The 17,506-nt window shown below is 58.2% G+C and overlaps 1 protein-coding gene across 1 annotated transcript in view; it reads left to right on the top strand.

Annotated features, from left to right (window-relative positions):
* The window catches only part of APBA2 (amyloid beta precursor protein binding family A member 2), a 195,485-nt gene that overhangs the window by 162,723 nt on the left and 15,256 nt on the right, over nucleotides 1-17,506 (top strand). The window contains exons 7-9 of the mRNA XM_022554632.3: nucleotides 6,364-6,509; nucleotides 9,304-9,390; nucleotides 15,100-15,285. Coding sequence (XP_022410340.1) covers nucleotides 6,364-6,509; nucleotides 9,304-9,390; nucleotides 15,100-15,285 — 419 coding nt within the window. The remainder of the gene's footprint in view (nucleotides 1-6,363; nucleotides 6,510-9,303; nucleotides 9,391-15,099; nucleotides 15,286-17,506) is intronic.

Genomic DNA, 17,506 nt, shown 5'->3' with positions numbered 1-17,506 from the left:
ACCATCACCACCATCACCACCAGCATCACCACCATGACCATCACCATCCTCACCATCACTTGCTTGCTAGGACTCCTTCAGTAGCCTCCCAGCTTTTTTCCCTCCCTCCCCTATGTTGTTTGCCTGTCTGCAGCCTGAGTTACTTTCTAAAGGCAGAGAGCTTGGGCTCCTTCCCTGACTGATACTCTGGAGCGACAGTCCTGGGTGTGGCCCCAGGATCCTCACATCTGGCCGGCACTTGCTCTGCAACCTCAGTTTATCCTAACTGCTGGCCCACCCCCTGCATCCAGCAGTTTGCACGTCTCCCTGCCACCCCAGGGCCTTTGCACCTGTTCTTGCCTCAGCCTGAGAAGCTCTCTCCTCCTCTCCCTCTGTGGCTTGTTGATTCCCTTTCACCCTCCAGAGCTCAGCTCAGAGGGCAGCCGCCCCAGATCCCTCCCAAGGGTGGGCTTCCCTGCTGCTCCTCCCCGGCCACTGTGTTCTGTCTGTGCCACTCACCATGGGCCATCCTGATGCATCTACTTTGTGACTGTGGGCTCCGTGTCCTTGGTCACACAGGGCCTCGTGGAAAGAACTTAGAAATGCTTTGTGCCTGAGTCAGGGACTGATCTTGGGCAAAATTATTTGACTCCACATAGACCGTGCTTCTTTGTAAAATTAGGACACTGAGGTCTGCTTCATGAGCTTGTTGCAGGCCGGATGGAATGGAGGTTGCCCAGGAGCCTGGTGTGTTGGGGTGGGGCTGCACTCGGAGGCTTTCTGGACTCACACCCACAGTCCCATCCAAGGCTGTGCCCTGGCTCCACCTGGCCACCCCCTCCAAGACCCCAGGGAGCAGCAGGCACAGCTGAATTCCACTGGCTGGAAGCCTTGTCCACCCCCCACCTTCAGGATAATCCTCCCAAAGGTGGCAGGGCCGGGGGCTCCAAGGCATGGCCCTGGGGACCTCCCACCCCTTCCCTGTTCAGAGAAGCCAGTGGGGCGTCCAGTTCTCCAACGGGTGTTTCAGACGAAGGCTTCCTCCAGCGGGGAACACACTGAGCGCCTTACTTTTTCTTATCCAGGCTGTGCAGGGACATTCTGATACATGCATGTACAGGTATTGTCATGCAAAGATAGTTAATGGAGAAATCAGCCTCTGGGGAGACCGAATCTCTTTCAAACCTCTCTCTCTGTTCTTTTGTTGTTCTGTCTCAGCTTCGGGTTCTTTCAAGAGTTGAGCAAAATAAGGACAGTTTATACCCAAACATGCAGGGCCAGCTGCTTTAGTCTTAGAATGAAGCCGTTTGATCCTTGGTTCTGCATTTGGTGATTGGAGTTGAGAGCTGTGTCTGTGAAGCTGAAGTACCCCCTCCGCTCCCGGCCCCCCGTGCTGGCCACTACTCCCTGTGTCCTAATGCGAGTGGGGCTGGGTGGGAGTCTGAGTGGCGGGAAGGTGCTGGAGGCACTGTCATGTGTATTGTTTCCTCTTTGAAGAAAGATCAAAGCAGGAGTGAGAAGACCCCCCTGCCCCATGGAGGGCGGCCTCTGCGGGAGTTGTAACAAAGCCCCCAGTCCCTCCCTGGCCTCTTCCCTAGGAGCAGGTGTCCATGGGTGCGAGTGGTGGACCCCACTGCCCGGGATGGGGCGCCCTTCACAACAGGAGTCTGTGCCCCCAGGTGAGCCCCAGATCTGGTGGGGACATGGGGCCAGCCTTTAGTAAGGCTACTCTGGGGTGTGGAGTGAGACAGAATGGTCCAGGGAGCTGACCAAGGCCCCCCTGGGGAACTGGCAAGGGGAGCATTAGAAGACAGAGGCCTCAGAAGGTCTACCCTCATCCCTAGGGATGGGGGGGGGCACGGAGTGTCATGTGACCCCCCCACCCCACAGACAGGGCATGGGGACACTTGCTGAGGACCAGGCCCTGGGTGCTGGCTAGGGGTGTGCAGCGGGCGGTGACCCCAGGGCTCCTGGGACCACCTGGACTTTCCCCCAGAACAGAGTGGCGCCATCTACTGGTCAGTAATGGTCACTGCAGGGAGGGCGGGTGACTTGGGAGGGTCGGGCAGGTGACCCTCTGCAAGAGATGGACCCTGGGACCATATTCACCAGGGGAGCAGATGGCATGAGATGGTAGAGACGCAAGTACCCTGCTCAGGAGCCCTGAGGGGCAGGGTGGAGGCTGCTGCCTTGTGCTAGACGCCCCGTTCCCTCTGTTGGGCGTGGCTTCTGCCTCTCCCTGGCTGGTGACAGTCCCCGATGTGTCCACGTGTGGACCACAGCTGCTGATGGACTGACAGGGAGGGGTCCTCTCCCGGTGCCTCCCCTCTCCCATTATCCCCTCCCCTCCTCTGGCACCCCTAGCCCTGCCCCCCTGGGAGAAGGTTGCTCATCTGCAGAGCAACGACCAAGGTGCCTGAGATGGAAGGGACAGCCTGATTTGACCCTGGCCGTGCAGCCCCTCGAGGGTCAGCCAGCTTTCTCTCCCTTGTCGGGAGCAGAGTCCCTGGACAGCCGCCTGTCAGCCCCTGAGTGCGAAGCGGGTGCTGGCCTGTGCCTGGCAGAGGGGTTGCTCCTAAGATGAACGTGGGAGGGGAGCTCTTGTCTGCTGGAGGTCAGGTGTTTCCAAACAGGCTGCCCGGAGTGGGACCCAGTATGCGGGCATCAAGTTCAGATTCCAGGTCCCCCCCTCCGGCTTCCCTGAAGGGGCATCTCCGAGGCAGAGGAGGGACTCTGCAGGCTCCTGGGGCTCTGCAGGTGATTCTGGGCTCGGCGGGGGCCGCCTGGGGTCTTCCCCTCTCCCTCCTTCCCTCCTCAAATGACTTCAGCTTCAGCTGTTTTTAAATGACCTGCCACCTCCCACCACCCCATCAGGTACGGGAGGTTCTGGGTGTTGGGTGATGGTGGAGGCTGTCACCCAGCATGTGGCTGCTTTGGGTCTGCTCCTGGCTCTGTCGATTACATCTGCGTGACCTGCCCCCCCCCCATCCCTTTGCCCTCGGAGCCTTTTGAGCTGGATGCAAATGAAAGCTAGAATTCATCAATTAAGGCTTTGCATTTTATATGCTTTTAGCATTTAGGAAACTCAGACTTTTAATCTTATCTTTGCAAAAACCCTGTCAAGATAGAAATCAGGAATCCTCTCCCTCCACCCATTTTGCTGGCAAGGAAATTGAGAGAAAAACAATTAGATGGCTGTCCCCAGGGCACAAAGCCTGGTCCCTGGTCCAGCAGGGCTGGTGGAGGAGCCCAGACTCAGTCGGGTCTCTGGACCCCCAGCCTGGCTCCGTGTGTCCCCTTAGAGCTGACCCTGCTCCCCTGCAGATGTCTGGGACCTGCGAGGATGTCACTTGATCATAACACCCAGAAAACACATCCCTTGTCACTGTCCCCCATCCCATCATTTGGGTCTCGCTTACCTGTTGCTCCTAAGATGAGCCTTTTCCATCATCAGATCCAGACAGTGTCAGTGTCTCTTCAGCCTGGGTTTGGCTTCCTGCATACTGGTTCTCAGCCTCTGAAAAGACATTGCTTCTGAGTTTGCTTTGTTCACGCGACTCTAGGTGTCCAGAGACAGGGCACCTCCCTGCCTGGCCCCCCTTGCTGTCCCAGCACCCAGGACATGGCCTGGCCCTCAACGCGGATGGGCGGCAGGGGGCGGGGGTGCCTTCCCTGTGCTGCAGAGTTGGGGGGGCGGGTCCCGTGCCCCACCCCCCCGGCACAGTCCCCGTGCTGCTTTCATTATTAAAGTACTTGGGGAGCCCTTCTCTGTGCCCGGCCCACTGCTAAGCCCTGGCCCTGCCTCCCTGCGCCCTGGGCCCTGGGGCGAGCTGGTGCCCAGGCCAGAGGCCTGGGGAGTCACTGGTTCTGTATTGGCGCCCCGTCCCGGGTGGCTCTTCTTGTCTTGGGTTGTCCGAGAGGCTGAGCACAGCCGCAGGCTCCCCTGTTGCTCCCCCAACAGGGGGGTCTAGAAGCAGGCACAGAGCAGGGCTGCCTTGCAGCTGCCCGCAGCCAGGATCACACCCTCTTGGCCTCAATGCTGCCTTGAAGCGTGACTCTCTCCAGTCCGGGTTGGTCTTGTGGTGATGACGGTGCTTTGTGACCTTGATAATTTGAAGTACCTGCCCCACAGAAACCATTTCTTCCTGCTCTGCCCCAGAAAGGGCACGTTGTATCTGCGAGCCCAGCTACAGAAAAATAGGATGGGAAACCCTCGATTTGAACATTCATCGGGGGACATTGTGACTTTCTTGGGTTGCCTTTTTAAACACTGAAAGGGTGAGATTATAAACCTGCCAGAAGCTAGGTCCCCACCAGGCCCTCCAGCCCCTCTCCCCACACTCCCCACCCCTCCCCCTCCCCCCCTGGAGCCCAAAGCCCACTCCCCCAAGGCTGCAGAGCACTTTGACCTCCTCCAGATCCAGCCAGGTCAGCTGCTTGCGAAGAACCTTCCCACAGAGACGGATGTGGTGGGGAGACCACGCTGAGGGGGCTGTGAGCTCAGCAGGGACCCCCCCTGAGCAGGTTGTCACCTGAGAACGAAGGTGCAGCTTCACTGACACGACCCCAGGCCGACACTGGATTCGGGGCAGGTTTCTACACTTACTCTCTGAAATGTTCCTTCTCTTGAAACCTCAGGAGAAGATATGTATCTGGGGTGCCTGCAGGAAACCTGTACGTTATGCTTTCACTCGAACAAACCAGCTCCGTGGGCTGGAGGTGGGGGAGAGGAAGGGTCCTGGAGGGGAGGGATGGGGTGGCAGGTGATCCTCAGGCCCCAGGTGGGGACCCCACTGCTGCACAGGAAGGTGGAAGGAGGGCTGGTCAGATGCCCACCGCACAGGACGTGGGTGTGTCTGGGAGCAGAGGTGATGCTCTGTCCAGGACACACAGGAGGGGCAGTGGGAAGTGCAAGGAGGTGGAGAAAGGTATGAAATAGCCGTGCACAGATGGGGAGGGAGCGCTTCCTAGAGGAGCCCGTTAAGGTTGCCAGGGAGTTCTGAGGGCATCCAGGGCCATGAATTTGTAATGGAACCACTTTGGCTTGCTGGGGACTTTTTCCAGGCACAGGAAGCCTGGGTAGAGTTTTGCTAAATCTCCAGGGCGGGCGGGCGGGGTGTGAGTGAGGAAGCTCAGGGCTCGGGGCAGGTGGTTTTGAACTGGCGGATGGTGCCGTCCACTCTGGGTGAGTGGGTGGTGTCAGAAACAGTGGTTGAAGGTGAGACTGCAGAATACTGGCGGAGGGAAGGGTCAGGAGGGGACTGCTGGCCCTGAGGGCTTGGGGATGCAGCATAGCCAGCCCTGTGGACACTGGCGTGGCTTCGGGTGGCCTAGCTCAGGAAGGAGGGGAGCCCGAGAGCCAGGGCCATGGTCCCCAAAAGAAGGGCTCTGGCTGGGGGTGGGCAGTGAGAGGGAAGAGGCAGGGAAGTGAAAAACGTGGCCGTGGGCCTGCGAGCAGGGCTGAGCAATGGCCTCCAGGTTGGCAGACTGTGGGCTCAGGGCCACATCCTTTGGCCGCCAGTTGCGTGTGTGAAGCTTGGCTGGGGTGCAGCAGGCTTGCTCACACACACGCTGCCTGGGCCTGCTTTGGTGCTCCAGACGCTGAGTGACTAGTTGCAAAGAGATAGCGAAGCCTAAGATCTTTGTCGTCTGGCCTTTTACAGAAAAGGTTTACTGGCTCCTACCTAGGGGGCCTGTCCAGGAGACAGGAGCCACTAGCCACGTCTGGCTATTGACATGTCAGCTAATTAGGATTGCATACAGAATTTTAAATTCAGTTCCTCTGTTGCACTAGCCAACATGTTCAAGTTTTCAAAAGCCACATGAGGCCAGTGGTTCTCGTATTAAACAGCTCAGAGATGGAATGTTCTGGATCATGCTGTTGGCACCTCACGTCTCAAGACAGCTGATGGAACAGGGACCACGTCACCCAGCCTGGACCTGGGGTGCATGGCATGGGAGGAGCCAGACAGGCCTTGTGAGGGGTCTGCAGGCTCGCGGGAGCCCCAGGGCACAGAACTGGAGCGCGGTGGGCAGTTCCCATCACCGTCCGGAGTCGCCGAGGGCTCTGGGGCAGGCATGGAAATGTTGGGGAAAGGGCGCCTCTGGGGTTGCAACACACGGTTGTCCCCTCGGAGGCCCAGGTGCCTTAAGTGACAGCTGCCTGGCTCCGGAATTATCCTCCTGACACCATGGGTGCAGGGTTTCCTGGCCGGGTGTTGATCTGTGTGCAGTTACTTGTACGGTGCGCTGTTGGTAACGGGGGCAGGAGCCCCGCCCCCCCTACTGCCTGCAGACGGGACAACCGTTCAGCCTCCTCCTGTGGCCCCTGGCCCCCGCTGCCTTGCCTTTGTCGTCCAGGGCTGAGAACTGTGCCCCCTTCAGTTCCAGGGCCCTGTGAGCCAGAAGACCTCATCGATGGGATCATCTTTGCTGCCAACTACCTGGGCTCCACCCAGCTGCTCTCGGAGCGGAACCCATCCAAAAACATCAGAATGATGCAGGCACAGGAGGCCGTCAGCCGGGTCAAGGTAGGGGTGGCCCAGGAGCGCCCGGGTTCCCTGCAGGGAGCACTGGAGCGGGATGGGTGACACGGCCCGCTGTCCAGCACTGACCCCACAGCCCTGTGCACGAGAGTGGGAATGTCTGAGGTGCCTGTCGGGGCCGAGGGAGAGTTTGCCTTGGATGAGAGGATGCAGGCTGGGGACAGAGAGGCTCCATAATGAGGAACTGCCACTGGGCCCCCAGGACACGTGATTTTTAAAATGTAATGTTCCGAAGCATTCTAGTCACGTGTTTGTATAGAGCCTGTCATCCCATTTTGACTGTCTCTGTATCTTTAGCGCCAAAGTACTTGCAGAAAGGGAAGCAAAAAAAATCATACGTTTTATTTAAATCTATGACCTCAAGAAAAACTCTGACGCACTTGCAGCTCTCATTGCCCGTCATTCGGATCACCTGGGTTTGAAGGGTGGGTGCAGCCGGGCAGGGGGAGGATAGGACCAAGTCAGCAAAGCTGATGGGGTCAGGAGGGAGGGGCGGTGGTCTGAGGAGGTGCCCCTCTGGGCAGTCGGGGGTCTCCCTGCGGGGTGAGGAAGGATGTCAGCCCTCCCTCCCCCATCCTCACCGTACTCTGACCTCCTCGACGGAGGGGGAGGGGCTCCAGGCATGAGCCCCGCGCGGCAGTCGGGAGAGGGCAAAGCAACCTGTCCTTCCTTCGCTTTGCGTCCACCTGTTTTTCTTTTCTCTTTCACGCTGCTCAGAGGATGCAAAAGGCTGCTAAAATCAAGAAGAAAGCGGTGTGTAGGATGTGGGGTTTGCTTGTGTTTCTGTGGCATGTCCTGTGCAGGGGGAGGGGGCTGGGGGAAGCCTCAGGAACAGAGACGATGTGGCAGATGGGTTTTTCTCTTCCTTTGGTAGGTCAATGCTAGACTGTTGAATGAAATCACAGACACTTTTTTTCTTTAAGCCGCCCACTTACGGAAGCATTTAATCGTTGCCCTTTTTTTCATTTTTCTTTTTTAGAGTCTCCATGAGCTAGAGCATGGTTACTGCCGTGATGTGGCCGTTTTGTGTAGACATTTTTAAATGTGGCATTTGATGCGACCATGTGATGCGTTCAGTGCCTAGGGCCCCTGTACAGAATTAATTAAATCGCTCTGACATTTAGACTCATTAAGTTTAATTTACTGAATCGGGATGATGAGAAATGCAGTCTGCCCAAGGGATGCTTTCTCTATTGAGAAGTTTCTGGAGCATGGGCAGACTTTTAAAAATCTCGGATCGACCTTCAGTTGTTTGCTCATCAACCTGGTCGTTTAGTAAATGCTGGGCATGTTTTAACTATCCCCCTGATGCAGGAAGTATCCAGTGCTCTGTGTCCGAGGGGCTGTCTTGGCACTGGATTTTGCTTGGGCAGAAGGAGAGCTAGTCCTCTGTGCTCGCCTGGAACACCAGATTCTGGCAGTGTGGCCAGAGGACCCTGCCCGGGGTCTCCCTTCCCGCTGCAGTGAGACCTCCCTCCCTGTGATGCTTACTCTTTGCCCAGCGGCCTCTCCTGGGATGCCTTCAGCTGCGGGCAAGGAAGGAACTCACGCATCTCCCTCTGCCCAAGCCACCTTGTGCTGGGTGTCTCCAGGCACAATGGAACGAGCCTGGCTTTGCAGACCTGCAGTGGGGTGTGCTTCCCCCAAGGTGATGGCCCCCACCCACAGTCACCCCGTGCCCCCCTGACAGCTGGAGCAGGACAGTGTGGACCACAGCCTGCTCCTTGGGTCTATAGTCCGGAGAGCTCAGAGGGTTCGGTGTAGGCAGACCAGACCTTGGTGCCAGCCAGGGCCAGCGGTTACCTCCATGAAGAATTGTTCTTTCTCTCGGCCAGGAAGATGCTCAGGGTCATTGCCAAGGGCCCCTTTACTGATCTGCCCGCAGCTGGCCAGGCAAACAATGATAAGAGGGTCTCCATGAGGGACCAGTGTCCCCCGCATAGAGTCCCCACCCCAGGGATTTGCTGGTGACTGTAGGGGTATGGACCCCCATCCACAAGTGACTACAAAGAAGAGGCTCCCCCAGTGACCAGAAAGGAGTATTTATCTCGGTGGAGAAACCCAAGAACTCGCATGTCACTGCCACTGCACAGTAGTATTTAGGATCCCCTGGGACAGGCTGTCCCAGTTTAGGGCAGACCCCGAGCAGTGCATTCAGCTTCCAGAACATTCTTTTGCACATTGCTCCAGCCGTATGATGGGTGTACCCGGGAGATGACAAAACGGGCATCTGTGGGTCGGCTTCTCCAGTGTCCTGTGAGGGCAGCGCCCCGTCTGGTTGAGGTCTTGCTTCCCTAGGGTTTTTGGAAGCTGGACCAATGCTGCTGGCGCTTGACAAGACTGTGGCTTTAAACTAGAAGAAAATGCAGATATGCTAATCCACCTTCTTGGAAAAATTCCTTCCCCTTTACCTGGGGATACTTGGAATCCCAAATCCAAGAAATGTAGCTCTAATCCACAAACCCTGTGTAGCCGCCGTGTTCCGGAATGGTGGGCAGGTGGCTGCAGTCTGGATGCTGCGACACGAGCCCCCCAGCGTCCAGCCCCCTCCGGGCTCAGCCTCCTGGAAGCGGTCCCCCCTCCCACTCCTGTGCCAAGTGCCCTGAGCGAGCTCACTCAGCTGGGATGTGCTGGGGAGGCCTGTGTTTAGACTCCCATGGCTGCTTCTGCTAGGAGCTTCTCCCTCTAGGGGCGCTCAGGGTCCTTCGTGAGATTGTCAGGCCTTTGTTTGAGTTAGTTTTTTTAAAGGTTTGTAACAGTCTCCACCATCCTTTCTTAGAATTCTGAGGGGGATGCTCAGACGCTCACCGAAGTGGACCTCTTCATCTCCACCCAGAGGATCAAGGTGTTAAACGCAGACACACAGGTGAGCTTTGGAAGACGGCGCTTTAAAATCGTGCGCAGGAGCTCCCAGGAGAGCCAGGTCGAGCTGCAGACCCCCTCTGCGGGGGTGACATGGAGTCCCCGGGACAGTCCCCCCCGGCCCCTGCTGTGAAACGTAGAGCAAGCTGGGGGTGGGCAGCAGCCTCGGGCCTAGTGGGGTGAAGCTGGCGATCAGGTGTGCACAGCGGCAGGGATGAAATAGAGACACCATGAAGGGGAGCCGGGTAGCGGGGGGGGGGGGGGAGGGCGTGTGCTCACAATCGGGATTCTGGAACGGCCCTCTCGAGGCCTATGTGTGCGGGGCTGGGAGATGGAGCTGGAGGGTGGAGATCCGGGTGGCCCCCCGCACCCCCCCCCGCCCCGCCCTGCCCCAGCCCGGCGCAGCGGCACTCCAGAGGGGAGGGTCCTACAATTTCCTGCCTGTAAACCACGTGCCCAGCTCGTGTCTGACCTCAGTTCTTCTCGTCTTCCTGTGCCTGGATCCGTGCACAAGCCTGCCATTGTGGGGAGACAGGCAAGCAGACACAGGAGCCAGATGGAGGGGGCTGGGAGCTGGGTGTGGGCAAGGGCACGGGTGGATGAGCTTTGCAGTGCAGGAGGGAGGGAGGTGGCCGAGGACAGAGATGGGGAAGGCCCCCACTCGTTCTGGGGATGGGTGAGGCCGGCCAGACGCTGGGGTGACGGCCCCTTACTTCTTGCTGTTGGCAAGTGGTCCATACTGCGACGCTGAGTATGTGGGCAGCCAGTTCCCCAGGACCCTCTGCCCGATGGTGTCACATCCAGTAGTGACCTTGTCAGACTCAGTTACAACGTCAGAAATGCAAACTGGTGATTTTCTCTTCTGTTCTGCTTCCAAGTTTTACTGTCTAACGTGCTTCTGTGCAGAAGAGCTTCTTTTTTTCTTTTCCCCTCTTTTTTTCTCTCCCTTTTCACTGTGTACTCCCAGATTTTTTTTTTTAAACTTGTGTTATAATCCCTTACCATCGTTATTCTCTTGGGTGCTCAAATCACCCAGATCTGGCCAGGGCCTTCCCACTGGGCCCTGCGCCGTCCTGGGCAGTCTGCCCGTGGTCTCGGAACACGTTCTTGAGACAATGAGATGTTCTCCGCCCTCCTTGCACTCCCTGCCTGACACCTGGAACCGGCCATTCTTCAAGGAGCCGTGGTTCCTGTCCATGGGGAGGGAGGCACAGAAGCAGAGACCTGGGTTGCTGGCTCTGCCCATCATTGCTGGGGGGCCGTGGATCCTGGGCCCTAAAGATGAACCGAGCTGGACAGTATCTGTTTTTAAAAGCCAGGAGTTCATACACGTGCCTCCTATTTGAGACCAGCTCCATAGGGTCCTGCTCACCTGCCCCCTACTCCGTACGCACCCTGGTCCCACAGTGTAGATCGTGGCTCCTGACTCCCTTAGTGTGTTTTCTCACTTGGTCTCTCCTGGGGTGGACCATGCCCATCGCTGGGCTTCTGGGAGGAGCACAGGTTGGCTCTCAGGTAGTGGATGAGCTGGCTGTCACCCCTCAGGACCCAGTGGGTGGGAAGACCTGACGTGTGGGGACAGAGGAGGCTGCAGGGCGTGTCTTGGAGTCGGAGTGGCACCGTGATGTGGCTCCTGCTACGGCTCCCTCCCAGCCCCCGTGCCCTGCTGTCCGGCCACCGTCTTGGCCCTCTGATCTTTGTGTCCAGCTGCCCTGTCCCCCGTGGGGCCTTGAACTTGGCGAGAACTGAGGGAGCCACCCAACCGGGTCAGGTGTAGGACACTTCACAGCCTCGGGCTTTGTTTCCTGATCTTCCGTGGGCAAACTGTCTGGATTAGATCCTCCCCCCCACCCCAGCCCTCATCCACCCACCTGTCAGGGTCCCCGAGGCCACCCCAGGTTCCATAAGTTGATAAGAGGCCTCAAGGGGTTCAGCATATAGTTGTACTCAAGGCTGTGATTTACTACGGCACCAGGATACAGAGCAAAACCAGCGAAGGAGAAGATGCCTGGGGCTGAGCCCAGGGAAACCCAGGGTCCTCGCCTGATGGGGTCACGCAGGATGAGCTGAACTTCCCAGGCGCGAGCTGCGACGGCACGTGTGAGACGTGGGCCATTGGTAAGCTCGAGAGCGTCAGCGCCCAAGGTCTTTACTGGGGGCTGGTCACATAGGCACCTGTGCTGTCTGCCATGCACCAAAGTCCCAGGCTCCTGAAAGCAAGCGGGGCTCAGGCGGGAGCACGCTGCTTGCCCAAATGCCTCAGGCAAGGTGAGCCACTCTTATGATGTAGGGTGGCATGTCGGGAACCCTCCTGAAATCCAGGTTCCCAGACGGGCCAAAGGCCACCTACGGGCAGGCTTTCTGTGGACAGTGTCAGGCCTGTTCTGTCAGCCCTTCTCTGATGCTCCTGCATCAGCGGAGACTGGAAACTGGGCCCATCCCTGTGAACTTGAGGACTTGGACAAGTTTCCGGACATCTCGGAGCCCTGTTGATTATCAGAGGAGAGCCCGGCGCCGGGCCCCTTGAAGGACAGATGAGGTGACTCAGAGCAGGGCTCACACATGCCAGCCCCTTCCCCTCACTCCTCCCTTCCCTCCCTTCTGGGTCTTTGGTGTCTGAACAGGGCCCGGGGACAGGGCGTCCGTTCCCAAGAGTGGGCAGAGCCAGAAGCCACAATTTCCTTTGCTTTGCTCGTTCAAGGTCAGTCCTTAACACACATGGGCTTTCCATCCCGCCAGCCACAGCATCGTGGCCAAGTCATGCACAGCCGCTGCCCAGACCAGCATCTGTTGGCCGGTGCTCACCTCCCGGCTACAGAGCAGGGCTGTGCTGTGGTTTTGACCATCTGTCTGTGCTGGCTCTTTGCCCTGTTGTGTTCTTCCTGAAGCTTTGCTTTCTCCACGTCGCTTCTTGGGTTCTCTCCAAGAGTCCTGACTGCCACCGTAGACCTCCTGGCATCTTCTCCTTCTCCCACATGCTGTTCCCTGCTCGCATCCTCTGTGGAGGGCTGGCTGAGCCCCGATAGTCACAGATCCTGCCCTGGGGAGCCTCTGGTGGCTGCTGGAGGTGCCCGTGGCTCCCCGGGTCTCTGTGGACAGGAATGTTCCAGAACCACAGAGCAGGAGACCTCGGGGTTTTCAGCCTATGCGGGCTGCCCCAGGGACGTGCTACTGATGACTGGGATCTGGTGTGGAGGAGGATGTGCCCCTCATCTCCAGCGGGTCAGGTGTCCTGGGGAAGCCGGAGGCTCCCTAGGGCTCAGGTTCATGGCCACTGGGTTGGCCAAGCTGTGCCAGGCAGGGGAAGGGCAAAGTGAGGACGGCATCCAGGACCACCAGGACAGGGTCCTCGACAGGCAGCATCTCGCTGGAGGTCCCAGGCAGGAGGCAAGCTGGTCATGGTCCTTCTTACTGCCCCTCCAGTGGTCTTTGAAGTTCAACTTTAAGAGTCCTCCCCCTTCTCTGGTTGAGCTTCACCTCTGCTCGTCGGAGGTATTTAAAGAGTGTTTTCATTTCCCGTTTTCCAGCGGAAAGCCCCCGTCGCTCTGTCCCATCGGGCTCTCCTCACCGTGGCAGTTTGCAGCGTGGTCGGTGCCCGGCATCTTGCTCTCTCGTTCATCTCCTCCTCCCGGCGTTCCTGTGCATCCTCACAGCCAGGTCTCCCCACGTGGGGAGTCCTCGTTCTTCAGGGGAAGCAGCTCCCTCCTGGGTCAGCTCCCCACTCCGTGCCCACCCACCTCCTCTGCGGAGCCTGATGGGGAGTGAGGGCTGGTGGCCTCATCCTGCATCTGCTTTGCAGGGAGCAGGTCTCCTGTGGGTTGGTAAGCAAAGCCCCACCATTGCTGGGGCCCTGTCCCCCTCACATGAAGAGGCCCTGGGGGAGAGAGAGAACTCGGGGTGTTTGCACACACGGTTGAGAACTAGATCTGGTGGGATTGCTCTCTGTTCTCTTCCATGATGGAAACGTCAATGACTTTTCTTGCTGGAGTACAGCGGGTGTCTGGGTCATTGCTCGTAGTGTTCTTGACTGGGAGGTCAGGGCTGGTGGGAGAAGCAGAGGTGCCCGGCTCCCGAGGAGCCCCCATCTCACTGGGAAGACTGGACACACCTGGTTCCCTGTGTGCTCAGGAGAAAATGCTGGCTGCCCTGAATAAGACAGGCCAGGTTCCCTGACTTCACACCCTGGAACCTCGGAACTGGCCTTGGGGAGAGGGAAGGTCATGCAGGGTTAGCTGGGGGTGGGGGGGTGGATGGTGCTTCCTAAAGATGAACTAACCGAGCACTGGCCCCTGCAGGCCTTGGGGTCACCAAGAGCGAGGAGAACAGGAGCTGGGAAGGTGGGTCAGAAAGGATCCATGAGCCGTGGCCTGGCTGCCTAGCCGAGGTGTCTGGGGTAGCCTGGCCAGTCGTGGGCACCGTGGATCATTTGAGTTTGCTCCGAGGTCGCTGAGGATGAACTGGAAGTGTGGTGGTAGGAAACTGGTTTGACTATAAAATAAGAAATGTTAGCAGAGAAGCTGGGAGGCAGGAACAGATGCAGAGATTGTGGGAACTCGAGTGGCCGGTTGGGGCAGGAAGGGGACGAGGCCACGTGGCGGGCGGCCTTGTCTGGGAGGAAGCGGGCTCTGCCACTGACAGGTGCTCGGAGATGGGGAGAAGCTCATTTCTGACACCTGGGGGTTGAGTCAGGTGTTTCTGAAAGTGGCTAGAGATCAAGAGATGCTGAAGAGCCACCTCCACTGTGCCCTTTCCAGTGGCCCCTCCTGGAAGGGGGGGGTTCTTGTGATTATAAACCGCACCCCCCCCCAACCCCGAGCTGGCCAGAAAACACAGCAGCTCCAGGAAGGCAAGTGTGCAGAAGTGGCTTCTGTGATGAAGACAGGGGCTGCAGAGGTTGCAGAAATGCCCCATTTTCTTTTCTGGAAAGAGGACAAAGGCATAAAAGACCAGCTGATTAGTTTCTCAGAGCCTCTGTGTGCAGCCTTGTTAGGTAGGGGTCCCGGGAATGATGCTTGGTAGAGATTTCTGCCAGATGACACAAGCCATCGAGAGGGATGGGCCCGCCAGGGCCTCGGGGGGATTGAAAGACTGCGGAGACCCATCCATCAGAGTCAGGCGGGCTGCCTCGGGACCCCCTGCCCAGGCCCATGCTGCTTGAGCTCCTGGGACGAGCTCATCCCTGGGAAACACTGGCTCTGGAGCCTTCCTCCTCTGCTTGGCAGGAAGTCTGAGCCAGGCGCCCTCCTTGCAGGGAGAGGCGCCTTCTCCAGAGCCACAGATGGCCTCCGATCGGGTGGGGATGGGCCTCAGCTGCTGCCCCTCCCCCACAGGACCGGGATCCCCACCCAGCATCATGTCCCCACGAGCATCATTTTGGAAGCTGCAGGGCTAAGGTGAAGGCACATCACCTTGACTGGGAATCATCGCTGGGGCAGTGGCTCTCTACCCAGGAGACTCTGTCCCTCAGGGCAGATCTGGCCACAGCTGGAGATCTTTGTGGTCGTCACAACTTGGGACGGAGGAGATGCCACTGGCGTCTAGTGGGTGGAGGCCAGGGATGCTGCTAAACGTTCTACTGTGCCCAGGACACCCTCACAGTATGGAATGGTCCAGCCCCAGACGTCAGGAGTGTCGAGACTGAGAGCCCCCAAACTTAGGTGTTTTTTAGGGCTTGTTCCCTGTAACGCAGGCCCTCTCGTGCCTCTCCCGGCAGGAGACCATGATGGACCACGCCCTTCGCACCATCTCCTACATCGCGGACATTGGGAACATCGTGGTGCTGATGGCCAGGCGCCGCATGCCGCGCTCAGCCTCCCAGGACTGCATCGAGACCACCCCCGGGGCCCAGGAGGGGAAGAAGCAGTATAAGATGATCTGCCACGTGTTTGAGTCCGAGGATGTAAGTAAATGCTCGGGCGTGATGTTCCCCTCCCGACGGCCCAGGCCCCATGGGCTCTGTGGTCCCAGGAAAGCACGTATAGGATGGGGACTCTGTGCCCCATCATGGACACTTCCAGTGGAAGTGGTGATTTTTCTAACACTCTGAGTTCGCAGAGACCATGAACACAGCTCTGTTTCGCTTCATGAAATAAGTTTTTCAGGAGCTGTTTGTGAATGGAACCGTACTTAAATATGCCGAGGAGCTCTTTGACAAGGTCCTTTAACAAAACCTTGTTCTCCCCAAATAAAGTAGCCCTTGACTAACTTTTCTGTTGAGATGCACGCCCCACACTCCAGGGTTGCAAATGGGGAAGCGCCTCTGCTTCTGCTCATGGCCATTTCAGGCCATAAGAAGTTGGAAAATCCAGTGCACCCTTGGACAACATGGGTTTGAACTTCGAGGGCCCACTTACCCATGGACCTTTGTCAGTAGTAGATGCTACAGCGCTACACCATCCGCCTTGGTTGGCTCCGCGATCATGAACCGCGGACACGGAGGAATTGCGGGTACGGAGGGCTGACTGTAAGTTAGACACAGATTTTTTTATAGACTGTACAGAGGGTCACAGCCCCTAACCCCCATTTTGTTCACGGGTCAACTGTAATTCTGACGTTTAAAATACCGCAGACTCGCTAAGAGACCATAAGCCCTTTGACTCCTTCCTTGGATGGGATGAGAGCATCTTTCTGAGCCTGGAAGAGGGAGAAAGGGACCGGGGAAGGGAGTTGCAGGGCAGGAGGTGAGCGGGGTCTCTGGGCTGCGCCCCCAGGGCAGGTCTGATTCAGGATCACCCAGGAGGCAGCAGCTGAGCTGTTCTTGGGGCTGTTGCCAGAGCAGGATTTTAAAAAATTCTCTCTCCTCCGTGGATGCTTGGAAAGGGCATTCTCGGTTACCAAGGGACTTGAGGGTGTGTCAGGGACCTGGAGCAGTGGGGAAGGGTCCCAGTTTTCATGTTTGAATGCAGGGTGGGTGGAGGCAGTGACCTTTTTGCTGAGAAATTGAAGTCACCTACAAGTGCTTTGAAGCAATGACACATTTATAGGAGAAGAAATTTACATACGGACTCACTAGTGCACACACGTGTTCCTTTCACCATTATACAGATGTCTGTGGACACCTGCATGGGAATTTTTGTTTGGCTCATGGCTCAAGGAGTCTCTGAGACCCGGCCTGGGGGCATGTGATGGGCCCTGGAGAAGGGCTGTGGTGATGGGCAGGTGAGGCAAGAAACAGGCCAAGTGGCAGGGGGTGAACAGTCTGCTGGCTCGGGGAGCAGGAAGGGGCTCCGAGGTGCCCACTGTGCCCTGGGTGCTGCTGTGGCCTGGGTTTCTCTATTCCGTGGGAGAGTAGGTTGAGAGCAAAGGTGGGAGCGGGGCTCCAGGTGGTCCTTGAAGGCACATGGGAAGAATGGGCTGGGAGGGGCGTGAGGGGATGCAGCAGCCATCCTGAGAGTCGGGCCCTGATGGTGGCCCCATCCGGGTCCGACTGCTGCTGGGGTGAGTGAAGGATCCAAGGATCCAGTGATAACAGAGGGGGACACCTGGAGAAAATGGAAGGTGGCCCTAAGTACCCTGGTTGCCCTCTCAGAGTTTCCGTTTCCCTTCTGTAAAGTGGAGGGCAGTGCAGGTGAGCCGAAGAAGTGAAAGGGCTGGGGGAGGCAGGGCAGCCTCCCCTGCTATTCACCCACCTGCAGGAGGCCCCCTCTGAGTCCTAGCCTCCAACGCCAGCCCCTCGGGGAGGCCCCCGTGACGCTCCCTATCTTTCTGGGCTCACAGCCTTGGCTGTGACCTGGGGGCAGGGGCGATCCTTCATGACTGGCCCCAGCTCAGGTGGCAGGGATGCCAGGACGCAGGGCAGACAGGGGATGGGAGACTGCAGCCAGCCGCAGGTGGGAAGTTGCCGAGGTTCCCGGACTGCGCCCCATGGAGCCCAGGCATGGACCACCTTGCCCTCCCAGGGGCTCCCCCAGGTGATGGGCGCCGACCGGGCACAGCTCAGAGGGGAGGCTCAGGGCAGTGGGCAGTGGGCGGGGGGAATGAAGTGATGCTCTCACACCCCCTTCTCAGCCAGGGAACCCCAGTCAGAGGAAGATGGACCCAGAGGCCTGGGGGCAGCTGGTGTCAGCAAACCTGAGACCCCAGGGGGGCAGGGCACATCCAGGCCTCCGGGTGGCCCTCGG

This window comes from Delphinapterus leucas, chromosome 2, assembly GCF_059928025.1.
Source record: "Delphinapterus leucas isolate spDelLeu-1000000601 "Yukka" chromosome 2, BTC_Dleu_Yukka2, whole genome shotgun sequence".
In the NCBI taxonomy this organism is placed as follows: domain Eukaryota; kingdom Metazoa; phylum Chordata; class Mammalia; order Artiodactyla; family Monodontidae; genus Delphinapterus; species Delphinapterus leucas.
The sequence above is the reverse complement of the archived record's forward strand: the minus strand, read 5'-3'. Positions and strand labels throughout refer to the sequence as shown.